General features: G+C 41.5%; 1 protein-coding gene and 1 long non-coding RNA gene across 2 annotated transcripts in view; one reads left to right on the plus strand and one right to left on the minus strand.

Moving 5' to 3' along the window:
- Positions 1 to 10,003: 10,003 nt before the first annotated feature.
- Positions 10,004 to 16,614, minus strand: LOC138064519 (uncharacterized). The gene is made up of 3 exons (XR_011137786.1): positions 16,504 to 16,614; positions 11,758 to 11,844; positions 10,004 to 10,911 (listed from the first exon to the last, which is right to left on the minus strand). It is a non-coding gene; the product is annotated as an uncharacterized lncRNA (long non-coding RNA).
- An 18-nt stretch (positions 16,615 to 16,632) lies between these two features.
- LOC104147772 (Golgi phosphoprotein 3) overlaps positions 16,633 to 22,665 on the plus strand; it is a 34,507-nt gene continuing 28,474 nt past the window's right edge. Inside the window, exon 1 of the mRNA XM_068927445.1 lies at positions 16,633 to 17,156. Within this exon, the coding sequence (XP_068783546.1) occupies positions 16,944 to 17,156 (213 nt within the window). The 5' untranslated portion in view covers positions 16,633 to 16,943. The remainder of the gene's footprint in view (positions 17,157 to 22,665) is intronic.

Consider the following 22,665-nt stretch of genomic DNA (forward strand, 5'->3'; position numbering starts at 1 on the left):
TGAGCATGGATTGGGGGATGGAGTACAAATGGGAAAAAAATCTTTTTTTTTTTTTTGCTGTAGATAAATTACTGGCTTCTGTATAAAAACTGCATTTGCACAGATCACATATTCAAAAATCATACCACTTTGAATGTTTCTTGAAGGGGATATACAAGATTGATGGGGTTTAAGACCAAACTGTTCTTAAAGTCTGGTAGAGCAATACGGTAGCAGCCTACGCAGAGACTAGGAAGTGCTGGTTCGTATTGTAGCATGAGGTGTGCCTCTGCTTCACCCATATCTTTTAAAGATCAGTGAGTGTACTTTAACCATTTGACTTAGACTCAGGAGAGCATTCATTGTAGCAAAAATGTTTGGTTATTAGTGCAACGCAGGGCTGTACTGTGTAAACGTACTCACAGCCAACTTCGCCTCCCGATCCCTTGCACTGATTAAAGCTCTTTCCATTCATGCTTAGCACCTAAAAGCTCTTTTAGGAGGTAGTAAAATACTTTCAGCAGTAACTATCTTATGATGGGTTACCTCTCTGTCACCAGAGATTCCCTTCATTCCAGTCTTTAGCTGGAAACTTCATATGCAGTACTTACTGCCTGGTACTCACTTGAAAAGAGCTAGCTTTTGCATGAATCTCAATCTAGGCATAATGCAGGATGGACTTCATTTTCTGGGACAGTGAAGTGGTGGATGAGCAAACTATTTTGAGTCTTCAAACAATATTCCATATACAGAACTGTGTATGTTCTTCCAGGATGAATTTAGCAGTGGGAGGGAGGCAAAGCCCTCAGCCCTTCTTCTGATGGTCTGGAGTCCGTTCTTGCCTCAAATGTTGGCATTACTTTCATTTTTGGGAACCTTTTTGTGCTGAGGTATTTTCAGCAAAGGATGATTACATACAGTGCTCTAGTTTGTTGTAGCATTTGCAGAATGGCAGGACTCTTACCTGGTGGGCGAGCAGAATTACCTTAGGAAGGGAGTGAGCTCAGAAGATGAGGATGGCTGCTGTTTGAGCTGGAGAAGCAATTTTGTGGAGGGCAGCTCCAAACGGAATACAAAGGGAATAAAAATGGGATGGTTCAGGCTGCGTTAAGAGAATGTGGTGGAGAGGACAAATAGTTCCAAGTCCCAAAGAGGGACGGGAGCTTGGGAGGGCTCGGGAGTTAGCTCTGACTTTTGAGAGCAGCAGCTTTATACTTTGTTCAGGAGGCTGAGAAAAGAATAAAAGATGACTGCTAACTTCTTGCCAAGCTTCTGTACAAGCAAGGGATGCTTGATGCTGCCATAGTTGGGACTACTGTGAGCCGTGTCCTCGTGTTGAAACCCTGTGGAATGATAACATGCTGTTCCTGGATTGCAGTATGTTACTTCAGTTGTAGTGGACATGTCACCAACTGATAGATTTAGTTTCTCCGTTTGTTTAATTTAGTAAAATGAACTAGCTATTTCCCTTTTGTGTTGCCTGGCTGCTTAAGGCAGGTAGATAATATTTATGCAGGAAGTGAATTTGTTAAATCATTTTATGAAGAGCAGAACTATGAAGACTGATTTTTCTACAGCTTTGTTTCATGTCCCAATTCTCTGAATATCTTCCTTTCTTCTGGTGTTTCCTACGCTTGCTCGTACTGAAACATCTTCAGTCTTCCCTCTCCATCTCCACCCTGTTCTCCAAAGTAACATGCTGTACTAGTAGTTAATAGGTTTGTCATTGCTGCTAACCTACTGGCCAACCCAAACTTGATATCTCTGTTCCTGAGGAGCCAAGTAAATGGATGTGGCTTGGCCAGGCCATATATTCTCCAGACAGCTTGTTGGAATTTAATAACTTTTGTTTCTGTCAAATACAATCAAAATTAGCTACTAGTTTCCAAAGCTTTGGTGCAGGTGGATGGAGAGGTAACTGATTAGCTAAACCATGTGGTCACTAGGAAATGAGGAAAAGGAAATGAATTTTTATGTGCTCTGAAATATATGTTCCATTATTCTATACTGTAGGAGCCAATATTCAGGCTTGGGCACCTTTGAGTTTCTTGGAAATCAGCTGGCGTTCTTATGGCTTCTGAAAGGTCACTTATAATCCTCGTTGTTAACCCTATTCACATGCTGAAGGAAAATTCTAATTAACAACCCAGCTAGAATTAATGTAGAGTTTTGCTAATTATGAATGTAAGTCTTGAAGTATTTTATAAATATTACCAAGCCTTTAAATGTCAGAGAGCCTTGTGGACTAGCTAGCTAGCTAACTTTGGAGCAAGCAGGACTAATTTCCTTTTTGTGTTTCTACAGGCATTGTTTTGAAGTATGTTTATTCATGAATGTGATGACAGAGAAGAAAATTTTATGCAGAGGGTATAAATGCTCTTTGCTTCAAATTTTGATGATGATGCAAGAAGATAGTTTAACTTTCGCTCTGACCCTGATTCACAAATCAAAACAAGATGCTTCCCACCAAGCACCTTAAGTTCTCTACATAAATGAATCCAGCTTATTTCCTAAAGGCTTATTCCTGCATTTTTCCTGTTTTGCAGCCCAGACTTTCCATGTGGGTTCACTCTTAGGAAACCTTTCTTGACATGGCTTTCTAACGGCTGTTCACTTAAGTCTGGGAAAGACTGGTTTTATATCTGCCATCTGTTCTTGGTTTCTCATAGTTCTTTCTGTTGTATTCTCCTGAGGTAGCAGGAATATCTGTAAACCAGATAAGAAGTACTATAGTACACTTAAAAATTAACACCCAGCCTTTCCAAAGTACAAGGTCCCTCACTTCCTTGTCAGTATGGAAAATGGCAGCGCTGGTGATTGTCTATTAACAATAAAAAAAAATTATTTAGAATAAATAAAATTCCATTTGCAGCCTTTTTGGGAACTGAACTTTTTTCAAAGAAAAAAGCACAGTGATAGCCACAAGCTATCCTTTTTAATACAGCATATCTCCTGTAGCTTTCAGCTATTTGCTGCACTGATGTCTGTGCTGACGAGTTATGAGCGACCTGCTGCAAAGGGTGGTCCTGCCATGCACTGCCCCAGCTGTGCGCTCGCACCTCCTTCCCTGTGTCAATGTCAGGTAGCCACCAGCTGATTTTATGGAAATACGCACTTTGCTTTTGTAGGTTAGTTTTCTATCAGATCAGCTTGTTGATCCAAATCACCCTATGGTGGTGCAAGGGAAACAACAGGAAGACATTGTTTGAAGATGTTCTTCTCAATAAGCCACCCACAGTTAAACCAGAGGAGGTGACTTGAAGTAAATCTCACCCTTGAACTGCTGTGTTGAAAAAGAACAAAATCCTGGGAACCACGTAGAATATGCATGCTAACTGAAATGTTGTGAATAACATGCACAACTTCAACTGGATATTTAACCCTTCTGGAAAAAAAAAAAAAAAAAGAACCAGCTTTAAAGAACCAGCTTTGATCTGAGGTTGCCTGTAAAAGCCTCACAGAGTGATTAAAGAATAGTTGTATTGGATCTGACTTGTTTGTTATAGTAAGAAGGTAAGGTCAGCAAAACAGCTAGCGCAATATATGGCCATGAAATCTATTTTGATGCTCTACAGACCTGTTGTTCCTCTGGCTGTAGCTTGAACTATGAAATTTTTATGAATACCATCATGGTGCCTGGGCTGTGATTAAGCAGTGTACCATTTGCAAGGCAAACATCATGTTTCTTTTTAACTTGTAATCTGAAAGCAATTATTGCTCTGAAAGTAAAGTTGTATTCCTGATGCATTCCTCCTTTTCTCTTTTAAGTTTCAGCTATACAAAGCTAAGCTGATTGGTTATTCATGTTCTTCCCTTTCCTACTCACTTTTTAGTTTAATGGGGGGGGGGAATGCGTTTTGCCTGCCTGCAGCCCATTAGCTGTCTCAGATGTAGGATGGAGCTCCCTCCGATCTGACTGAGAGACCCTAATTTTCAGGGGATATTTATCCATCTAATACTGTTCTGAAGGAAGTGACGTTTTTGTGATTCAAATTGCAGCTCAATAGCTGTCTGGCAGAGATGGTGATAAAAAGGGCTGGGTACTGAGAATGAAATACATTCATAGAGAAACAGAGAAGCCATTACTTAATGTCTTGGTATTAAGTAGAGGCCTGTGAATATGCAAAGCCTCTGGAGTTCTGCAGGTAATAGTGGATGTTGGAAACGGCTGAAATGTAATTATCCAGACCCAGACTCGTTTGGTCAGGCAGCAGGAAATGACTGAACATAAACATTTCTTCATAATCCTTATATCTTATTAAAGTAACAACAGCTTTACTGGTGCTAGCTGCTGACATTAATTTTCTTTCTAACCTGGTAGACATCCTTCCTCTTCTTGAACATTTTTTCTTTTGGTTATTAATATACAACGTGCTGCATAGCAAGTCTGCCCTCAGAAGCAAACGTCTCTCCAGCTGAAACAGGCACCCATAGGGAAAAGGCGACGACTTATGTCTTTGTGTTTGTCAGGACAGTGTTGCACGTGGCTCGACGCCCCCCTCAAAATATTTTTTTCCTTTGAAAAGTTATATTCAGTTAGTTAAACCATTTTCAAGTCTGCTGAACTGGAGTTTAAAATGTAAATTTAATCACAGGACCGAAAAGAAATTGTTTAGTACACTTGAGCTCAGATTTTTTTCTTTTTTAAGTGAGGAAACAATGCTTAGCTGTTCTTTAGGAGGACATGTGGGGAAAAAGAAATACTTTACTTAAATGGTTGTGTCCTTTAACACCATTTGTTCAGCTGTGTCAGTTTACAGAAAGTTTTTAGTTGGTGGGAATTTTAGTCTGTAGTGAAAATCCCTTTGGATATGGCTGAGCGACAAGTGTGTAGAAAATGTATTCGATGCATCTTTACTACTAGCTTTTGTTAAATTCTTTTAACTATTGGTTTGCCAATAGGGTACCACCCAGATAGCTACACTTACTGGAAAATCTTAGTCAATTAAAATCCCCCACTGATTCAGACTTCCCCAGTCTCCTGAACTTCTACCTGGGCCTCCTGTCAGAAGGTGAGAGAACTGCATCAACTAAAACTGTGCCTGGTTGTCAGCAAACCCTCTGTGCTGAGCTACAGAAGTCGAAGCAGTCTCCCCACGTTGGGGTAGGCAATAGCTACGTAACGAGACATTGGCAACTTTGGTCTGGCAATTAGACCAGATTTTCAGAAGTACTAGATATTGGTGAGAGAACAAAATTGATTGTTCTCTGGAGAACTGATAGGAGAAGCCTTGAAAAGGGGCTTTGGGGTCAGGGTGTTGGCTGAAAAAGCTGTGTTTAAACAAATTTTCTGAGTTGTGTGATTGTGTGCTCAAAGATGCAGGGCTGTACGTTCTTGTAACTAAACCAAACTGCATCAAAGATGCTTTATTCCTAACTGGAGTAACCTATCTGACTCTGAATTGGCCAACTGCCCAGGTCAAGAAAGATCTCTTCCTGCAGAAGTGAAACTGGCAAATGGAGTTATTTGGGAGTTTTGATAGTTTTTTGATTTTACCAGTCATGCTGAAGATATACTAAGAAAGTCTACTTTGAAGTAATTGTGTCTATGCATTGGTACAGTGTCAAAGGTAAGGGGAGATCATGGCACTCCACCTTGCTAAGTAATCACCGCTGAGATTATTTCACTTCTAAAATATTTGGCACAGTTTTCATTTTGATTGCTGGCCAATTTTCAAAGCACTCTTACTAAATGTAACAATTATATTTTGTGACTATCACACACAATTAAGCGGTATTTTCGAGTCTGAAAATGCTTGCCGTGCTACAGTATCCTTCAAAGACAGTCTGGCCAACGGAAAGTGGCTAGGTAAAAAGGTCATCTTCTTACCTACCGGTTTTGGTCCTCCTGTATATTCTCTGCCATATAAGTCCTTGCTACTGTCAGCACTCCAGACAGGGGAAAGGAGCTGTGAGTACACCATCATCTAAATCATTTGTGAAGCTTTTATTTCAGTTGCAGTAGTACAGATAAGAGCAAAGTGGCCTTGTCAAGCATTAGAAATAGATTGTGTCAGAAAGCAGGTTAAAGACACTCTGGCACCTTGTATTAACCTTATATTAACAATGACCAGCGAACACGTATTCAAACATGACGTTCATATCTGAGGCCAAGTTACAGTCCTGGGGTTGTGCAGATGTAAGTCATACTTGGTTTCAGCTGCAGGGTGTTTATGACTGATGTTGAAGTGCCAAGTTGGTTCACCAGTTCCAGGCTGAGTTTGCAGTTAGGAAAACAGAGCCCGTTTGATTTAAAGAGGAGGGAACTTCCAAAAGTTGCTTTTACAGAGCAGTTTTTCAGAGTAGGAGCGTGTTTCAGGATAGGGAGTGTTTTCTTTGCTTTGGCACAGTGCCTGGTCCTGCACTCCTAGAGTAAGCATTGGCAGTGAGAGATCACCTCTCAGGATTTAAGCCACGTCCTCGTAACTCTCGGCTCAGGTGCATTTTGCAGTAAAAGCTTAAGCGTGTTCTGCCTGTGTACTGGTTCTCCAGAAACACGGGAACTGCATGTGGTGCTCCCTAATGTAGGATTTGAACAATGAGATTATTTTTCGTTTGGGGAAGCTTTTTAAAGGATTTTTAAAAAAAAATCTCTCTGAATGACTTACTGTGTAGTAAACAGCTGATAAATATAATAATCATTGCTTTATCTCCCAGCAAAGAGAATTAAGCTAGCTTGGTGCGTAAGTAAATGTTAGTGAAAACATTTAGTGAGAAAAGACCATAAATGCCAAAGTAGGACACCTTGATACAGATGGTTGACTCATCAGTGTGATATATTCCATGTTAAATATGGAAAGCTCGTATGTCACTTTTGTATCTCAGCAAGAGCAGCAAGGGATTTATTTTATCTTCCAAATTTGACTTATAAACCAGACAGGGATCTGGACTAACTCTCCATGTGAGTGGAAATACTGATTTGCTGTGCAGCTTCTTTCTCAGTCCTCGCTGCTGGCTAAGGTCCCCCCTGGCAGATGCCCCAGTGGTGCTGGGAGGTTCCTGGGCCAGGCCTGGGCCTTGCTTTTACGCTGCTGAATGCATCTCCATTGCCAGTCATCAGCTGAACTTCTCCTCCAAATTTTTGCTCATAACTTCCGTTCTGATTTGTGAATGGTGTTAATTCACCTCCTTGTCCTTTTCTCTCTCTCATCCCCAGGGAAGTCACTGGAGTCCTGAAGGTCTAATCCCGCCTTCACTGATGTAGCTCCTCACTGTGAGCTGCAGACCAAGACCGGCAGCTGGAGGAGACAGATTTGTGGGAGGCCCAAAAGGTAGGCTGTGTTTTGTAGCCACCCCTGCAACCGAGTCTGATGGTTACTTGCCACAAGTTGCTGTTTCTGTACTAGCATGAGGGTCAGAGGCAGACAGGCATGAATGCCCTGGCCTGACGCTGTAGTTTGACTAACAGTAGATGGATTCAAGAGAACAGTAAAGCTTCTTCCACCCTACTCGAAGGTAACTTTTGCAACAGCGCAGTACCTTTAAAAAAGAAATAAAACAAAATACAAAAGCAAGTGGCCAGCAGTAAGACAGCAGTTCATGTAACTGAACTCTCCTTTTCTTCCCAACAGTAAACAAGTATTTGGAGAGTTTTTCTCATGACAGGTTTCCCCACACTGTCTCGTGTCACTGCCTCTCTGCTGCTGCTGCACGTCTGGGCATGCAGGGAAGTGCACTAAGCTGCCGGTTCACTCGAGGGTCAGTGAGGCGAGTCCCTCTTCCCCATCTGATGAAAACCCCTGGATCATGTACGTGTCTGGCCTGTAGGGCTCCTTTTGAAAGTGACGCCGTAATGCCCGAAGCCCAGCATTCCCAAATCTGTTCAGAGATCCCCCCTCCATTTGAACTGATTTCCAGTTTGGAGTTTGAGGGGTGGGAATGTTCAATAGACAAATGAAGGAAGCGTGTTTTACATTGGTACTTTACTTTACATGACATGCATGCCCTCGAAACTGGACAGGAGCCTTACAAAAAAGCCACATTGCTCTTGTCCAACTTTTCCAGCTGTATTTTCTGTTTCTGGTGCTGTTTGTAGCCCTTTTTGGCTTCAGGAATGAAGCCCCAAGTCCCCTCTCTTCTTCCTCAATCTAGTTTCTAGGAAGAAAAAATTACTAAAAGGCAAAAACATCTGAAGAGGTGAGACATACAAGGTTGATTTTAACATTTTTGCTTGGCTGTGAATTTTCAAAGATAGTTCTTTGCTAGTCAGGTTTCTGCTCTGTTCTAATCCACGATTGCTACAAATACTAATATTAAAAAACTGGAGACGCTCTATAATCACACACCCTCCTATCTCATGGCTAGATATTGTGTATCTTCTTCACTTAGTCATGTGCAGGTAGCGTCCTTACGCTGGGTGGTATCCAAATACAGAGCAGGAGGCCTTACATATTTATAGGATGTCGATGAACTAACAATGCAGTTGCTATTTATGAAAATGTATTTATTCACTTTGACAGCGGCATTCTTTTAATAACTGGCCAGCCTCAAGGACTATGTTGTGTTTGATGTTCAAATACCCTTCAGTCTATATAGCATGTACATAACATGTCCTAAGTTGCCTTTGTCCCAACAATTCATATTCTTAAGAAACTAAGAATAGAGTCTGCAGTCTAGATTTCATTTAAATATGCCTTGTAAATCTCCTGTGAAGAGATTTCTGTTTGAACAGCAGCTCTTTGCTCTCAAATGTATTAATGAATGCTTACATTGATGGTAAAGTGTTTGTCAGTGAGAAGACCCCTCTAATAGCAATCAGTTAGAAATGGCCTAGTGAAAACATTATTTTACAGTATTGAAGATAGTACAGATATAATCCAGCGCAGAACTTGCCCAAAGAAAATCAATCAGCTTTTAGCTTGTTTTAAATTTGTGAGAAAATGCTTGTGGGTCAATCTTCTCAAACTTTTTGCTCTGCAGTCAGTTGGAGGCACCTGGGGTACAGGTCACAGCACAAAAGTGGCAGCATCTCATGGGGTGCTCTGTTACTGAGCTGAGAGTCCCACTTCTGAGCCTCCCTGCCCCTCCTGTGAAGGCACGTGGTCCTGTCTGTACGTGCTCCCACTAAATAACGTCTTCTGCAATTTTGTTTCATGCTCAGGCATAACCAAATCCCAGTTAAGTCTCTAACAGGTCATGATGGCAAGGACTGTGCGAAGAAGTCCACAAGCTACTAAGATACAGTGCACTGGAGCAGCCGGGAAGAAGTGTGACATCTCACCAGATTTCATTGTTTCATGGGTTCAAAGCCGACTTTAAATGTAACAGATCTAGGTAGGCGCGCTTACGCTCTGTTTTGACCCTTGGATGAATTGAGGAAAACCGTGCACCAGAAATATATGAATGCTTTATCTATGATTGCCTATTATATGGTTTGAGCTCCCTGGATAGCAGGTATTATGGAAAGTATTACTGTCTGTGCCAAACTTAAAAACCTTCTAGCACTCACGGATTCCTAATCAGAAACTCTCCTACACACCAGTGAGTTAGATGTGATGACAGCCTCCTGGCTGCCATTGGAAGTACAAACCACCTAGCGTAAGCAGAGTCTACAGCCTCTGCCAGGACTACAACGGGCATTTCAATACATTTGGCTGATTTCTCACGCACAAGGTAAAGAGCGAACGCAGCTTTAGCTCCTTTACAACTGTCTTTAGAGAGGCTTCGAGATGGCTGCTGCCATTTCTAAATTTTTCTTCCATTTCCCCTCTCCCAACTGCTCACCCACCTGTGCTGAGTTTATATGACCGCTAGTTCCTGGAATCTTGTGTTTTTCTCCCTAATTTACCCCGTGTCCCTGTTTGCCTCACATTTACTGTGTTCTAAAATTACCACTGATTATTTGATTCTCTTTGTGTGGCTCTTCAGTCATAAGGAAAGGATGAAAACATACCAAAAGTAATAGACGTTTACTATATACATATTTGTGAATGAACCAGAGTTCTCTCTAATTTGACAAAAAAATCTACTGTTGTAATCACTATTTTATCTTGTAAATTACAACTCTGTGGAAACATTTTCTTTTCACCATCTGGCTTTACGTATTTTTTTAATGAGTTGATGAGTATTTGTATACTTTACAAGGAACAGATAGTGAAGAATTTGTTACATTAGGAACTGAAACAAGGATTTTTTCAAAACTGCATTTATATGAAATTCATTGCATTAAACATTGACAACATTTGACAACAAGTTGTCAAAGTACTAACGACAGTCAGTTTGGGTGGTGGTTGCATGACACGGGACTTCCACCTCATTTTATGAAATGAACATGTGTGAAGAAAGCTGCACATTTTTCCTAGTGATGCTGATTGAACCACGATGTAGAAATGGAAGCATCTTTATTACAAACAGCACCTTAACTGATATTTTTGTCCTTATGTTTTCAGTGTTGTACTTGGAATATTAAAATGGCAAGTACAGATTCTTGCTATTGAATAGTATCACTCAGATGATAGCTATACAGGGAGGAAGATCACAGAATCACAGAATCACAGAATCGTTGAGGTTGGAAGGGACCTCTGGAGATCATCTAGTCCAACCTCCCTGTTCAAGCAGGGTCACCTAGAGCATATTGCCCAGGATCACATCCAGACGGCTTTTGAATATCTCCAGCGAAGGAGACTCCACCACCTCTCTGGGCAACCTGTTCCAATGCTCTGTCACCCTCACAGTGAAGAAGTTTTTTCTCAGGTTCAGATGGAACTTCCTGTGGTTCAGTTTCTGCCCATTGCCTCTTGTCCTGTCGCTGGGCACCACGGAGAAGAGGCTGGCCTCATCCTCTTGACACTCCCCCTTCAGATACTTGTACACGTTGATGAGATCCCCTCTCAATCTTCTCTTCTCCAGGCTGAACAGGCCCAGCTCTTGCAGTCTTTCTTCATAGGAGAGGTGCTCCAGCCCTCTAATCATCTTGGTAGCCCTATTAAGATGCTATTAAAATAACAAAGATTACAGGAACTAGCAATCATCTGAACTCAGCAGGTGATGAGAAAATGAGAGGATCTGGAAATACGTGATATAAAAGGAAACCTTTCTGAAATGAGCAAGTGTGAATGCCACCTTTGCACGTCTGCCTTTTGTTTTCCTAAAGTGTCTGTCACTCTGTCTCTAAAAACCCCCACAATTTATTGGTTTGTATATATAAAAATTAAAGGCAGTACTCAATTTTAACTCAAAGCCCCTTGAAGTTAAAAGAAATCTTTTTACTGACTTAGTGGATGTATCAGACTGTATCTGGTTTTTTTATGAGCTAGGTGTTAACAGCTGGCACCGTGCCACTAAAAGTAATTTGCAGCTTCATGCTATCCTGAACCAGTCTAGGTCAAATATGGAATAACTCTTCGTATTTTTGAGAGGCCTAAACCATCATCCTTAAGCCACTTCTTTGGGATGATTTAAAAAGAGGCTTATTAGAAAATATGTATTACCAAATTTCTGCTTTGTAAAGTGATAACTTAAACAATGTCTAACTACTGGGCTTTAAAAGCTGTGAAAGCAGGGCTTTGTTGTATGGACAGAAAGAGCCATTTCAGTGGGTCTTTTCTACTTAAAAAGATTTGCTGCTAGTTTTGGAAACTTCAGTCCAAAAACCACCAAAAAAATTCCAGCTAGACTAAACAGCCACTAATGGGTTTATTTGGTAACCAGTACAACAGGACAAGTAAAACAGGTTTTCAGCTGAAGCTGAAAGAGAGAACAGGCTAGATAATGTTATGCGACCACTGTGTACTATCTCTATGGTCAGATGATAATTAATTTTAGTTTCTTTCCACTTACAATATCGCAGTCTACTCATTTCTCTTGTCCAATAGTCTCTCGTCTCCTCCTTCTGTCATCACTCTGTACTCCTCATCTTGATTCTTCCTGGAAGAAATTTCCTGTTCTTGGAGATCACATTGGTAATACTGGACAGAACAAATCTCAAGATATTGTGTTCCTTCAAAACGATTTCTATCATTAATGTCTGTCCTAGAACTTAAGCAGCATGCTTCTAATCAGGAAGCTTCAAGATATGATGGTTTGACCTTAAGAAATTCCTGTCCTTTGCTTCTGACCACTGGTTTCCACATTTTGTATGGCAGCTCAGTGCTCCTTCTCCAACAATACCGTGCCTATTTGTGAGGCTGCCCTGTCGAACTGAAAACTGAAAAAATACATAACCTTCTTTTGGACTGTTATTTTAAGTCGCATCCTTTCAGGGATCTGACACTTGTTTGTAGTGGCATAATTGGGAGTGGCAAACTCACTAAAAGGGAATGTGAAAACACAGGTAGGAACGTAAACAAGCTTTACTGGTGAAGCCCGTGGACGGTGAAGCTATATCAGAGTCAGCAGGCTCCTTCTAGCTTCTGTTTCCTCTAGAAAATAAAATTCAGTTTTCTTGCTATCGATTTCAAAACATCCACAAGGCATTAACCTAACCATCCTTCAAGAGAGAAATCTGCCTAGTAGTACCTTGTTATGATTCTGTGGCAGTAGAACTAGGATTTGTCCACTAAACTTTTAAGTTTCAGAGGATGGTACATCTATTAGATTTAGACTTTTACACATTGTAGCCTTAATCAGCAGTATGTTATAGTTGTGACATTCAAGTTACAACACCTTTGTTAATAGCTAATAGCAGGTGGCTTGCTGCTTTCGGTGTTTATAAAGTTACTCTTGGTTTGACCTGCTATCCCAACAGGCATGAGTTTCCATTTAGTCTGTTAATTGCAGAAGTGACCCCTACTTCCATTGTTCAGTAAATCACAAGACCTGCAGCTAGCACAACCCGAAGGAAGAGTCAAAGTTTCAAGCTTTTTCTATTTTCCCCTTTATTTCCACTTATTGGGAGCCTACCTGCAGTTCAAAAAACCTATGTACTTTTGAAGTCTAGTCCATAACGTAAGAACCATTAGCCACTATTACAGAAATTCTGCCAAATACTGGCTTAAGTTTAAATGAGGGTGTGTTATTGGCAAGTCAAAGACTTTTTTTTATAGACGGCAGACCTTCTTTATGCATTCTTGCTTCTTCGTCCAACATTTCAAAGATTAAGTAAGTCCATCCGTTCACAGGCTGGATGACACTGTAATTGTGATGGGACGAGGAAGGGAATTCAGTACACAGTACATAATGACAACTCAAAGCACGTGACGTATGCATAGCACCAGCCAATGCTAAGCCAAAGGGTAGGGGGCTACAGCCTTCCAAGCTCCTGGTAAAGCCACTTATGACTCAGAAATATTTTTACAATATGACTCGGTACTGCAAAATAAATCGCAGATAACAAAGCTGTGACATATACTTAGGCTCTCTCAGGTGGAGATTCAATAGACTAGGTAGAGTCCATAAAACAACAGCTTTCAGTAGTATACGAAGAATCAACACCAACGAAATCTGATGCCAGTGTGGGTTTTGTTTGCTATTGTCTGATGCAAATATTGGCTATGTCTATCAGGGTTGCAGTGATGTTAAAAAAAAAAAAAGTAATTGGCTCAAAATTCAATTATAGGCATTCTTAATTTGATTCACACTGAGTTTATTAGTTTCGCTTAATGATAAAGAATCAGAACTGCAATTAGTAATGAAAAACTGCATTAGTTTGAAATCACAGTTAGTTAAACTCATGCAATTCTAAAAACTACCAAATTCTCCAGCAATGCATTTATTCTGTATGCAATTTAGTTGTATTTATGCATATATTTATAATTGTTATACTAATCTTTTTACAGAATGATAGAATAAATTATCTTCAGAGATTAGATAGATTCAGTTCCCATTAAATAGAAGGTATAATCCCTACTTTACACGATATATATGATATTAAACTTTTTTCAAAAAATTTGAACCTGGCCTGTGGTTGGGCACTATGATGCACAGTATTATTTTTATTTGGGTGAATAGCCCAGATAACATCAGCAGTATCGCTAATATGTTTAGTGTATATGCACACGTAAGCATCTAGTACCCAACTGCAAAACCTACAAGTTTATTATTTATTTAGAGCTTGAATATTTACTGATCCATTCTTCAACTGATAAAACAGAAAAGGTATTTTACAAAAAAAAAACTTGGTATTTTACAGCTGTAGGCCTTCAAACTGCATTATAGTACAGGATAACTGCCCCTTTAATAACCATCTGTGTAATATGCTGAGGGAAAAAGCTAAGTTATTACACAGAACTGCAATCTGAGTGAGATGCTGGAAATCTCATGTTATCAGTATTAAAATGATATGTGAGATTCTAAGTCAGAAAAATGACTACTTCTAATGGATAAGTAGTGTCAAATATAAGGAATTTTACAGCACACCTCATCATAATAAAATGAAATTAAAAAAATAAAATTGATCAACAAAATTAAAAATTCTACTTAACCTACAAGTGATCCTAACCTGATCACTTCTGAAATAAAAAACAGAAAAGCAGGCAACTCAAAAATATATATAGCTACTGCTTTTAAAAAGCTATTTTCACAAAACTGAAAATAATGATGACTCATTTGAGTCTGAAGACCCTTCAGAAAAGGACTCAAACAGAAAAATATACATGATAATTAGGAGCTGCTAATGAACATCCAATCAGTTAAGCCCCAAAACGCAATCAAGATAAAAGACCAAACCCGTTAAAATGCCATAGTGGCGTAGTGGGAAAGTGAAAATAATTGTAATAGTCTCAACAGTGCATTTTATCGATAAAAAAGGAGAAGATTATATTGCTTTATGTAAATCTAGGAATTGAAGAAACAGTTGCAAATTAGAAGATATGATGAAAAATCTTTGGCTGATAGAAAGGAACAAGGGGTTAAATACCAGCAGATTCAAAGGGAATTCTAAAAATGATATTGCTAGAGAGAAATGTAAGAATTGTCAATAATAATACTTTAAAAAAGGCTGAAGTATTCAATAAATATCTTCGCATTTGGGGGAAATAGATGAGTTTTATTGTATGGGACAAGGATGAAATACTTTCCATTAACAGTGTACTGTTACAAGAAGAATTTAAACAGCTGTGGTAAACCTAGGTAATTTTTAATCAGCAATCTGTACACAGATTTTCCAAAGAGCTTTTCAGAACATCTTTTGATCTCTAATTATGACTTTCACTAAATCTTGGAACACTAGAAAAGTTCCAAAGGACTGGAAGAAAACTGATGTTGTAACAATATTAAAACAAAGTAAAAGGCATGACCAAAGCTAATTAGAGGCCTGTCATCTTGATTTCAATCCTCAGCAAAGTATCTGAACGGCTCATATAGGACTGTATTAATAAAGATGTGCGTATAATTACTGTTTCAGAAAACAGATTTCCAGAAAACAGGTCTGGTTGATGCTATCGTGGTATCTGTTTTTTATGCAAACGTTTATTTGATAAAAGTAATAGTGTTCATGTTATATCCTGAAGTTTTGTCTGGGCGTTTGACCTGGTACAATAAAACGTTTTGATTTAAAAAAATGCGACGATAAAAAATCAAAATGGCACACTGCACAAAATGGGCTGTGAGCAACTGGCAGGCATCAAAGCACAGAAGAGGAACGATCGGCAACACTTGTGTCAGCGATTCAGGTCCTCCAGGCGTCAGTTTTTGACCCTCTGCTATGCATTTTCATCAATGATCTTGAAGAAGCTATACGGAATTAGCGCCAAATAACATCAGCAGATTAGGTAAGAACTGGGGAAGCGGTAAATAACGGATGCTAGAGTCACTTGCAAAGTGACTTGGAGCTCTTGCTGAACAGGGTGCAAGTAACATATATGGCTCTCAGTAAGGCCAAACGTAAAATCCTAATCCAGGACTAAAAGAACAGGCCACGCCTGCATCGTAAGCACCTTTATCCTGCAATAAAACACGCTACGAAACATATATGGGATTCAGCCTGGCCAGGCAGGCCACGAGCTTGTGGTGTGGCACGCGCAAAAGGGCTAGCACAGTCTTTAAACGTGTAAGCAGGGGGGAAGGGGGTCCGCAGAGAAGCTGTACTGCCCCCGAGGCAAGTGTCACCAGCCAGCAGCGCCAACGCTCCCAACTGAAGCGGAGGGCCTTACAGCAGCCTTCAGACGCCAGACTGAGCGGGGGACGGCGCGGCGCCGAGGGGCCCCTCCGCCTGCTGAGGGCGAGGGCCAGGGCGAGGGCGAGGGCCAGGGCGAGGGCGAGGGCGAGGGCGAGGGCCAGGGCGAGGGCCAGGGCCAGGGCGAGGGCCAGGGCCAGGGCGAGGGCGAGGGCGAGGGCGAGGGCGAGGGCGAGGGCGAGGGCCAGGGCCAGGGCCAGGGCCAGGGCCAGGGCGAGGGCGAGGGCCAGGGCCAGGGCCAGGGCCAGGGCCAGGGCCAGGGCCACCCCAGGGCGCGTCCGCAGCGCGCAGCCGCGCGCAGAGGCTTCTTCACAGCAAGCCGACCAGGCCTCGTGGCTGAAAACGACATCGCGCAGGCGTTAAGGCAGCGGATAAGGCACAACTTTTTCACCGTGTGATCACCAACGGGCTGGAGCAACTTGACAGAAGGTGGTGAATTTCCCACCACTAGTTTTTTGGGGGGGGGGTGTTACTGTGACGGGCCGCGTGCGGGGAGAGCCCCTGCTTGGCGCGGGTGGAGGCCGGGCGAGAGCTCCCCGCCTCGCCGCCGCCCGCCAGCCGAGCGCTGTCCCGCCTGCTCGCCCGCCGCCCTTTCCGGCGCCCCCCCCGCCCGCCACTGCCACATCTTCCGCTGACATCCGCGCCGCCATATTGGAAGAGAAGCTCCGCCGCCAGCTCGGCCGCCGCCGCCGCAGGGAGGGGGGGGGACGCCGGCCCCTCGCTGCTGCTGCTTCTTCCTCTTCCTCCTCCTCCTCCGCGGCCTGGCCTCGCTCCCCATGCCTCCCCCCGGCCCGCCGCAGCCCCGGCGCGGATAGGGCAGAGGCGGGAGCGGCCCCCGTCGCTTCTTCTTCTTCCTCCTCCTCCTCTTCTTTCCCCCGCGCTGCCGCCGAGCCCCTCTGCCCCGCCGCCAGCCATGACTTCCCTGACCCAGCGCAGCTCCGGCCTGGTGCAGCGCCGGACCGAGGCCTCCCGCAGCGCCGCCGCCGACAAGGAGCGAGGGGCCGGGGGCGGCCCGGAGGATGAAAGCCGCCGGGACGAGCCGGGCGACGACGAGAAGGGCGACTCCAAGGAAACGCGGCTCACCCTCATGGAGGAGGTGCTGCTGCTGGGCCTCAAGGACCGTGAGGTGCGGCCGGCGCCGCGGCGGGAGGTCGGGGGGGGCACCGGGGATGGGCTGCCTGAGGCCGTGCTGGTAGCTGAGGGGGCGCGGGAGGTGGTGGGGGCACTGGGGAGAGGGTGGCTGAGAGGGGCGGTGGGGACACTGGGGAGAGGGTGGCTGAGAGGGTGGTGGAGGCACTGGGGAGAGGGTGGCTGAGGGGGCGCTGGAGGTGGTGGGGGTATTGGGGAGAGGGTGGCTGAGGGGGCGCTGGAGGTGGTGGGGGCACTGGGGAGAGGGTGGCTGAGGGGGGCAGTGGGGACACTGGGGAGAGGGTGGCTGGGGGGGCACTAGTTCTTTCAGGGGTTATAGAGAGCATTTATGGGGAAGGGGAGCTCTTGGGAGGGCATTAGCAGGGTGGAAGGGATGTGTAGGGTGCAGGTGGGATGGGGCAAGGGCACTGCTGGGTCGGCAAGAGTGTTGTTACAGGATTGGGTTTGGGACAGAGGTGTTGCTGGGGATGGGGACAGCGATGTTGCTGGAGGTAGGGGCACGTGCTGGAACAGGCTTGGGATTTTGGAGGAGGGAGAGGGCTGAGGCTTTGAATTGCCCTTCAGATGTGGGATTTGCTGAGGGGATCTGATGTTTGTAGCATCTCAAGGAAGGGAACTTCGGTTTTGGGGGAAGATAGGTGCCTTGAGAGGAGGGCCGGGGCCTCCAGACAGCATTGGTGGTTGACTTGAAGGCTTGGGTAGACCTGTGATAGTTACGCTCCTCTTGCAACTTACCTGTGGCTCTTACATGAGAAACTTGTCCGTTTTTGTGTGTTTAGTCAGACACAACTATATTGTATTTATAGGATTCTGAAATGCTTTTGGATGCTTAGCAGCCCTTTTTAGTACGACTTTTCAGTCTTTTCCAGTGTAATGTATGTGAAAAATGTGTTTGTACCTCTCTTAAAATTCAGGGAGATATATTTGACAAAAATGGGCCTTGAACAATGAGAAGCGTGTCAAAATGTGGAAGTGGCATTATTACATAATTTTGTGTTTTTATTGAATTTATACCTTATTTATTTGTCACAGAACTGTGAATAATGTTCATTGAGGGAGGTGTATTTCTACCTATGTGTTGGATCTTTGTTTCCCTTGGAAGAGGCAACCAGTATAAGAAGTATGCATACTATAGGAAACTAGTCCTGTCAGAGGAAACTGTTCAGTTTAATATAGTGCGTGGTGAGGTAGATCTCTGTTAGGTATGAGTTCTAGTATGAATGTAATTAGGGGACCTGCTCCATTTTTGTTTTGTTTTAAGCAACCTAAGGAAAACAATTTGTTGATCTCTGTGGAAAGGAAGTATCTTAAAACTGTGCATGTTCATGAGTGCAGTGTAATGGGAAATAAAGCTGCTAAGTTATGTGTTCTTTGACAGTGCATTGCATCTAAAATAAGTTTGCTGATTAATAATGAATAGGTTGAGGAACGGTTTTTCTGTTTGGCATTCTATTATTAATATGTGTAGGTGTACCTCTATCTATCTGCCAAAATAACATATTTTATTTCTCTCTCAAACTATGTTTTTAGGCTGTATTCTTGTAATCCCATTTTTGTCAGATGGACCTTGGCTCGACATTCTAATAAAGTCGGGGGATATTCGCAATGATGTGTGCTTCTACCTGTTGATTATGAAGATAAATGCTAAGATTTATGCGTATGCACATTTCTTTTTGTGCTCAACTGAATAGTTGCGTTAAAGTAAGTTAGGCATGACAAGACAAGACAGATATCTATCAGGATTGCTTAGGAGATCCTACCTTGAGGAAGATAGGATAGACTGGATGATCTTTCAGCTTGTTTGTTTGTTTGTTTGTTTTTTCTTCCTGTGTGCTAAACTGGCTGAAGTTGTGGCATTAGACTGTAAAGGATTCCAAGTTAGGGAAAGTTCCATCTCCCAAGAAAGAATATAATAGGGTACAATTGCTCCTGGTGTATAAAAAGTTAATAATTAAAAGTGGGCATAAGCAAATCCTGCTTTGCACCGGTGTGCATCAAACTTACAAATCATTCTGTTTTACCAAGTCTAACAATGGCATGCACTAAAGATAATCTTAAATTTCTTTGTATGGAAAAAATAACAAAATGAGTACAGATATTCATGAATCTTCTGGAGATCTTGCAGTAGAGAGACCGAATATAAAGAATAATAATGGCATCTCTAGGGTAGGGGTCTTTATGTGCACAAATTATAGCATACATGGTTTCTGAGGTTTCTTAGACAAGAATCACTAGGGTTTGTATTTTGGTTTTGTGTCTACCTGTGCCCCTCTCTTTTACGCTAATTAAATCTCTTTGTCTTCAGGTTTGTTTTTTTTTTAAACCTGAAAATAAAACTATGAATTCATTTTAAAATATGGATCTTTTTGTTCTCTGTTGTTCTAATGATAAGTACGCAAAGTTAATTTATCTTATGCGTTTGGCAATACTTTATGAAAAGTTTTTACCTCCAATAGATTTGATCTCCCCTGACGTTTGTGTGAGACTTTATAGTAACAGCAAGCAGAGAAGAACAATGTGTGTGAAGTATAATTGTGAAACAATTTAAAGCTGACAAAGTCCTTTCTGCTTATTCCAATAGGACAAAATAATTTAGTGTGGAGCCTAAAAATAAAAAATTCCGTGAGTCTGTGTTGGCATAAGAGCATGTTTCCCTAAAAACTCTAGCTTCTCTCTCAAAAAAGTCATTGATAACTGCCTTTTATAACTTAGCTTTGAATTTTTTGAGAGAGAAGTTTGTTCTAATATTCAACATCTGTCGATAGATCTTTACACCGTGTACAAAAATGGCTTGCGTTTATAATTGTAAGTGTAGATAGCAGAGCCTGTACTCTTAGGAGAGAATTTTTCAGGAATGTTCAGGCAGTGATGGATTGATGAGTCCCGCGTTCCTAGGAGGATGCTAGGTATTAAGTGAATCATGCGTTCAGAATATTTTGATGACTGAACCATAGCAAAACTTTTGAGTTGTTGCTCAGTTGTCACTGTAGCATTGGTTCATTGTGAATGCCCAGCTATCTTAAAAGAAAAACAGCGCTCCTCAGTCCCACTCCTACTGCTTGAACACGATTAAACGTGTTCACGCATGCCTCCTGGACTTGATCTTTTTTTTTTTTCTTTATTAAAATGTAATTTATGTATGTTGGCTCTTTGCTCTTTTTCCACTGTCTATTCCTCTTCTGTTTGTATGTTCTATGTATACATAACTATTTCTCTATTCTAAGGTCAAGATAAGTATGAGGAGTCTATTCTGAAACGTATATGTACTTGCATAAACATGATGCTTTCTCATATATAAGACGAACAAGTTGTGTTTGCCTCAAGTACAACCATTAAGTGTAGTCAAACACATGACTGAGGAGAACTTGCATTTTTGTTTACTTGCAATGGTAGTGCATTTTGTGGTAACTATGTTTGAATGTAGAATGATAGATTGAAAAACCTCATCTGACTTTGGCATACATTGTAGTGATGTAGAAAATGGGACTTTATAGATTGACACTACACCTCATATGTCAAAAGGCAAAAGAGGCAGACTAAAGGAGAATACATGCATATGCTCATATATTCATATTTGAACTTATATGCAGAATTTTCAGATCAATTGTTTAAGTACTGCAGTATCTCTACTCTGCTGTTGACGAGTTTTCCATTATGAGCATACTTACACTTCCTGGAAAAGTAGCCGTTAAGTAGATGGCTTTCTTTTGAATATGTACGTTATGAAAGTCTGAATTCTTTTGAAACCTTCTGACAAATTCAGATGTCCTTAATGCGATGTCCTTAGTGTATCCCTAAGGCTGATAGTTTATTTACCTATTTCAACTAATAGTATTTTGGTATGCTCTCAGAACAATAAAGATTAAATAAATTGACAGGTGTGGTGTCCTAGGGAGAGCAGGTAAAATACTGGAGCAAAATACATTGCTAGGATAGTTCAGGAAACATCACAAGAACACCTACAACTTATTTGGAAACTCTTCAGGAGCAAGGCTGGTAAAGGGAGTCCTATTCATCCATTTCAAGTAGAGCAATAGCCTGTTGCTATAGAAATAAAAAAAAAAAATCACTGCCATACTTAGCCGTATTAAATTAAAAATAATACGGCAATAGAATAGATCAAAGCCACAATGAAAGGGGGAGAGTTTGCTCTGTAGAACTACTAAAGCATCTGAGGCCATCACTCCCCAAAAGGATGGAGCGGTAAATATTAGAAGCTAGCTTATTTTAAAAGCTACAGCTAAAAGATGAGTACAGGCCAGTTTGTTCACTACATCTTTTCCAGACATCTTGTAACTCAATCTCATAGAAAACTGAAAGGTTGCAAGCTGGCTGTACTCTGTAACTGTTGCTCCTTTTATGCTTTTTTGGACACGTAATTCTTTTTCTCTTGGAGAGCTCTTGGTGGAAGTTGGGGACCTGTTCAAATAGAGCAACGCACCCAGCTGCTGCCATACTTTACACAAACGTGCTACCACTAATCAAATTGAAGCAGGCTACAGAGACATAGCACCTACTTCTATAGTTTAGATAATTACAGTTAATAAGATAAAGTACTTATTTGATCTGTAATTAATTCCTTATTTGCTGAAAGAAAGCTAATGTAAAGTATGCCGAGATAATGGTCATATACTGCAATCTGCTGCATCAGTAAATATTTCTGGTTTTATTTACCCTTTGAAGACGGAAATGTCATTTGTGAGAGAAAAGTAGCGTTAAACCACTGTGAAGTACAGAAGTTCTCTTGGATCTTGACTACTTGTGTTCAGCCTTCAAAAACGTAATCTATTGAAGTTTTAAGGCAATTTGAGTGTTATAGTATAGCTTTCTGTCTAAATAATTTATGTGGGGGTCTCCAGTTTGTCATATTTTTAATTGTATCAAGATAAACAAGCTATTTAGGGAGCTAGTTTACCTGCTTCAAATGCGTTGTTTTGTCGTGATCGAGTTAGTGCTAAAACGCAGTTTATTCTTCTGACAAATCTGAGTAGTAGGACTTGTTGCTGCATTTTGTATTTTAATCCTAAAGAGCGGTGTGGTTGTTTTTTTGCTTTTTTGAGACTTGAAGTAAGAATTTTAAAACTGTTTAAAATATAGGCGGTGATTCTCTGAACTTAAGATCTGTCTTTGTGAAATTTTAATTGGGATACAAAAGTTTGTCTTTTTGCATGTGTAATCATTGTAGCTTTGAGAAGTCATCTTGGTATGTTTTCAGTTTTTGAAGTTTCAGCAGTAGCCTGAATGTCGGCTCAAAAGCTCCCAAGTTTTGCTGCAAAATTTCTAGGACAAATAAGTGAAACATGAAGAGGCATCTACTGGGAATTCACGTTTCAGTTGAAGAATGATGTATGAATGTGTTGAATCCTTGACAAAGGCATGCTTTTTCTCAAATGTTCAGGGCCTAATAGCAACAAAGTGTGTAATGTCTGTGGTGAAAAATTATTTCTTTCATAGCTGTCTACCTTTTTGGTCCTTTCTTATTTCAT

The sequence above is a fragment of the Struthio camelus genome, chromosome Z, assembly GCF_040807025.1.
Source record: "Struthio camelus isolate bStrCam1 chromosome Z, bStrCam1.hap1, whole genome shotgun sequence".
In the NCBI taxonomy this organism is placed as follows: Eukaryota; Metazoa; Chordata; class Aves; order Struthioniformes; family Struthionidae; genus Struthio; species Struthio camelus.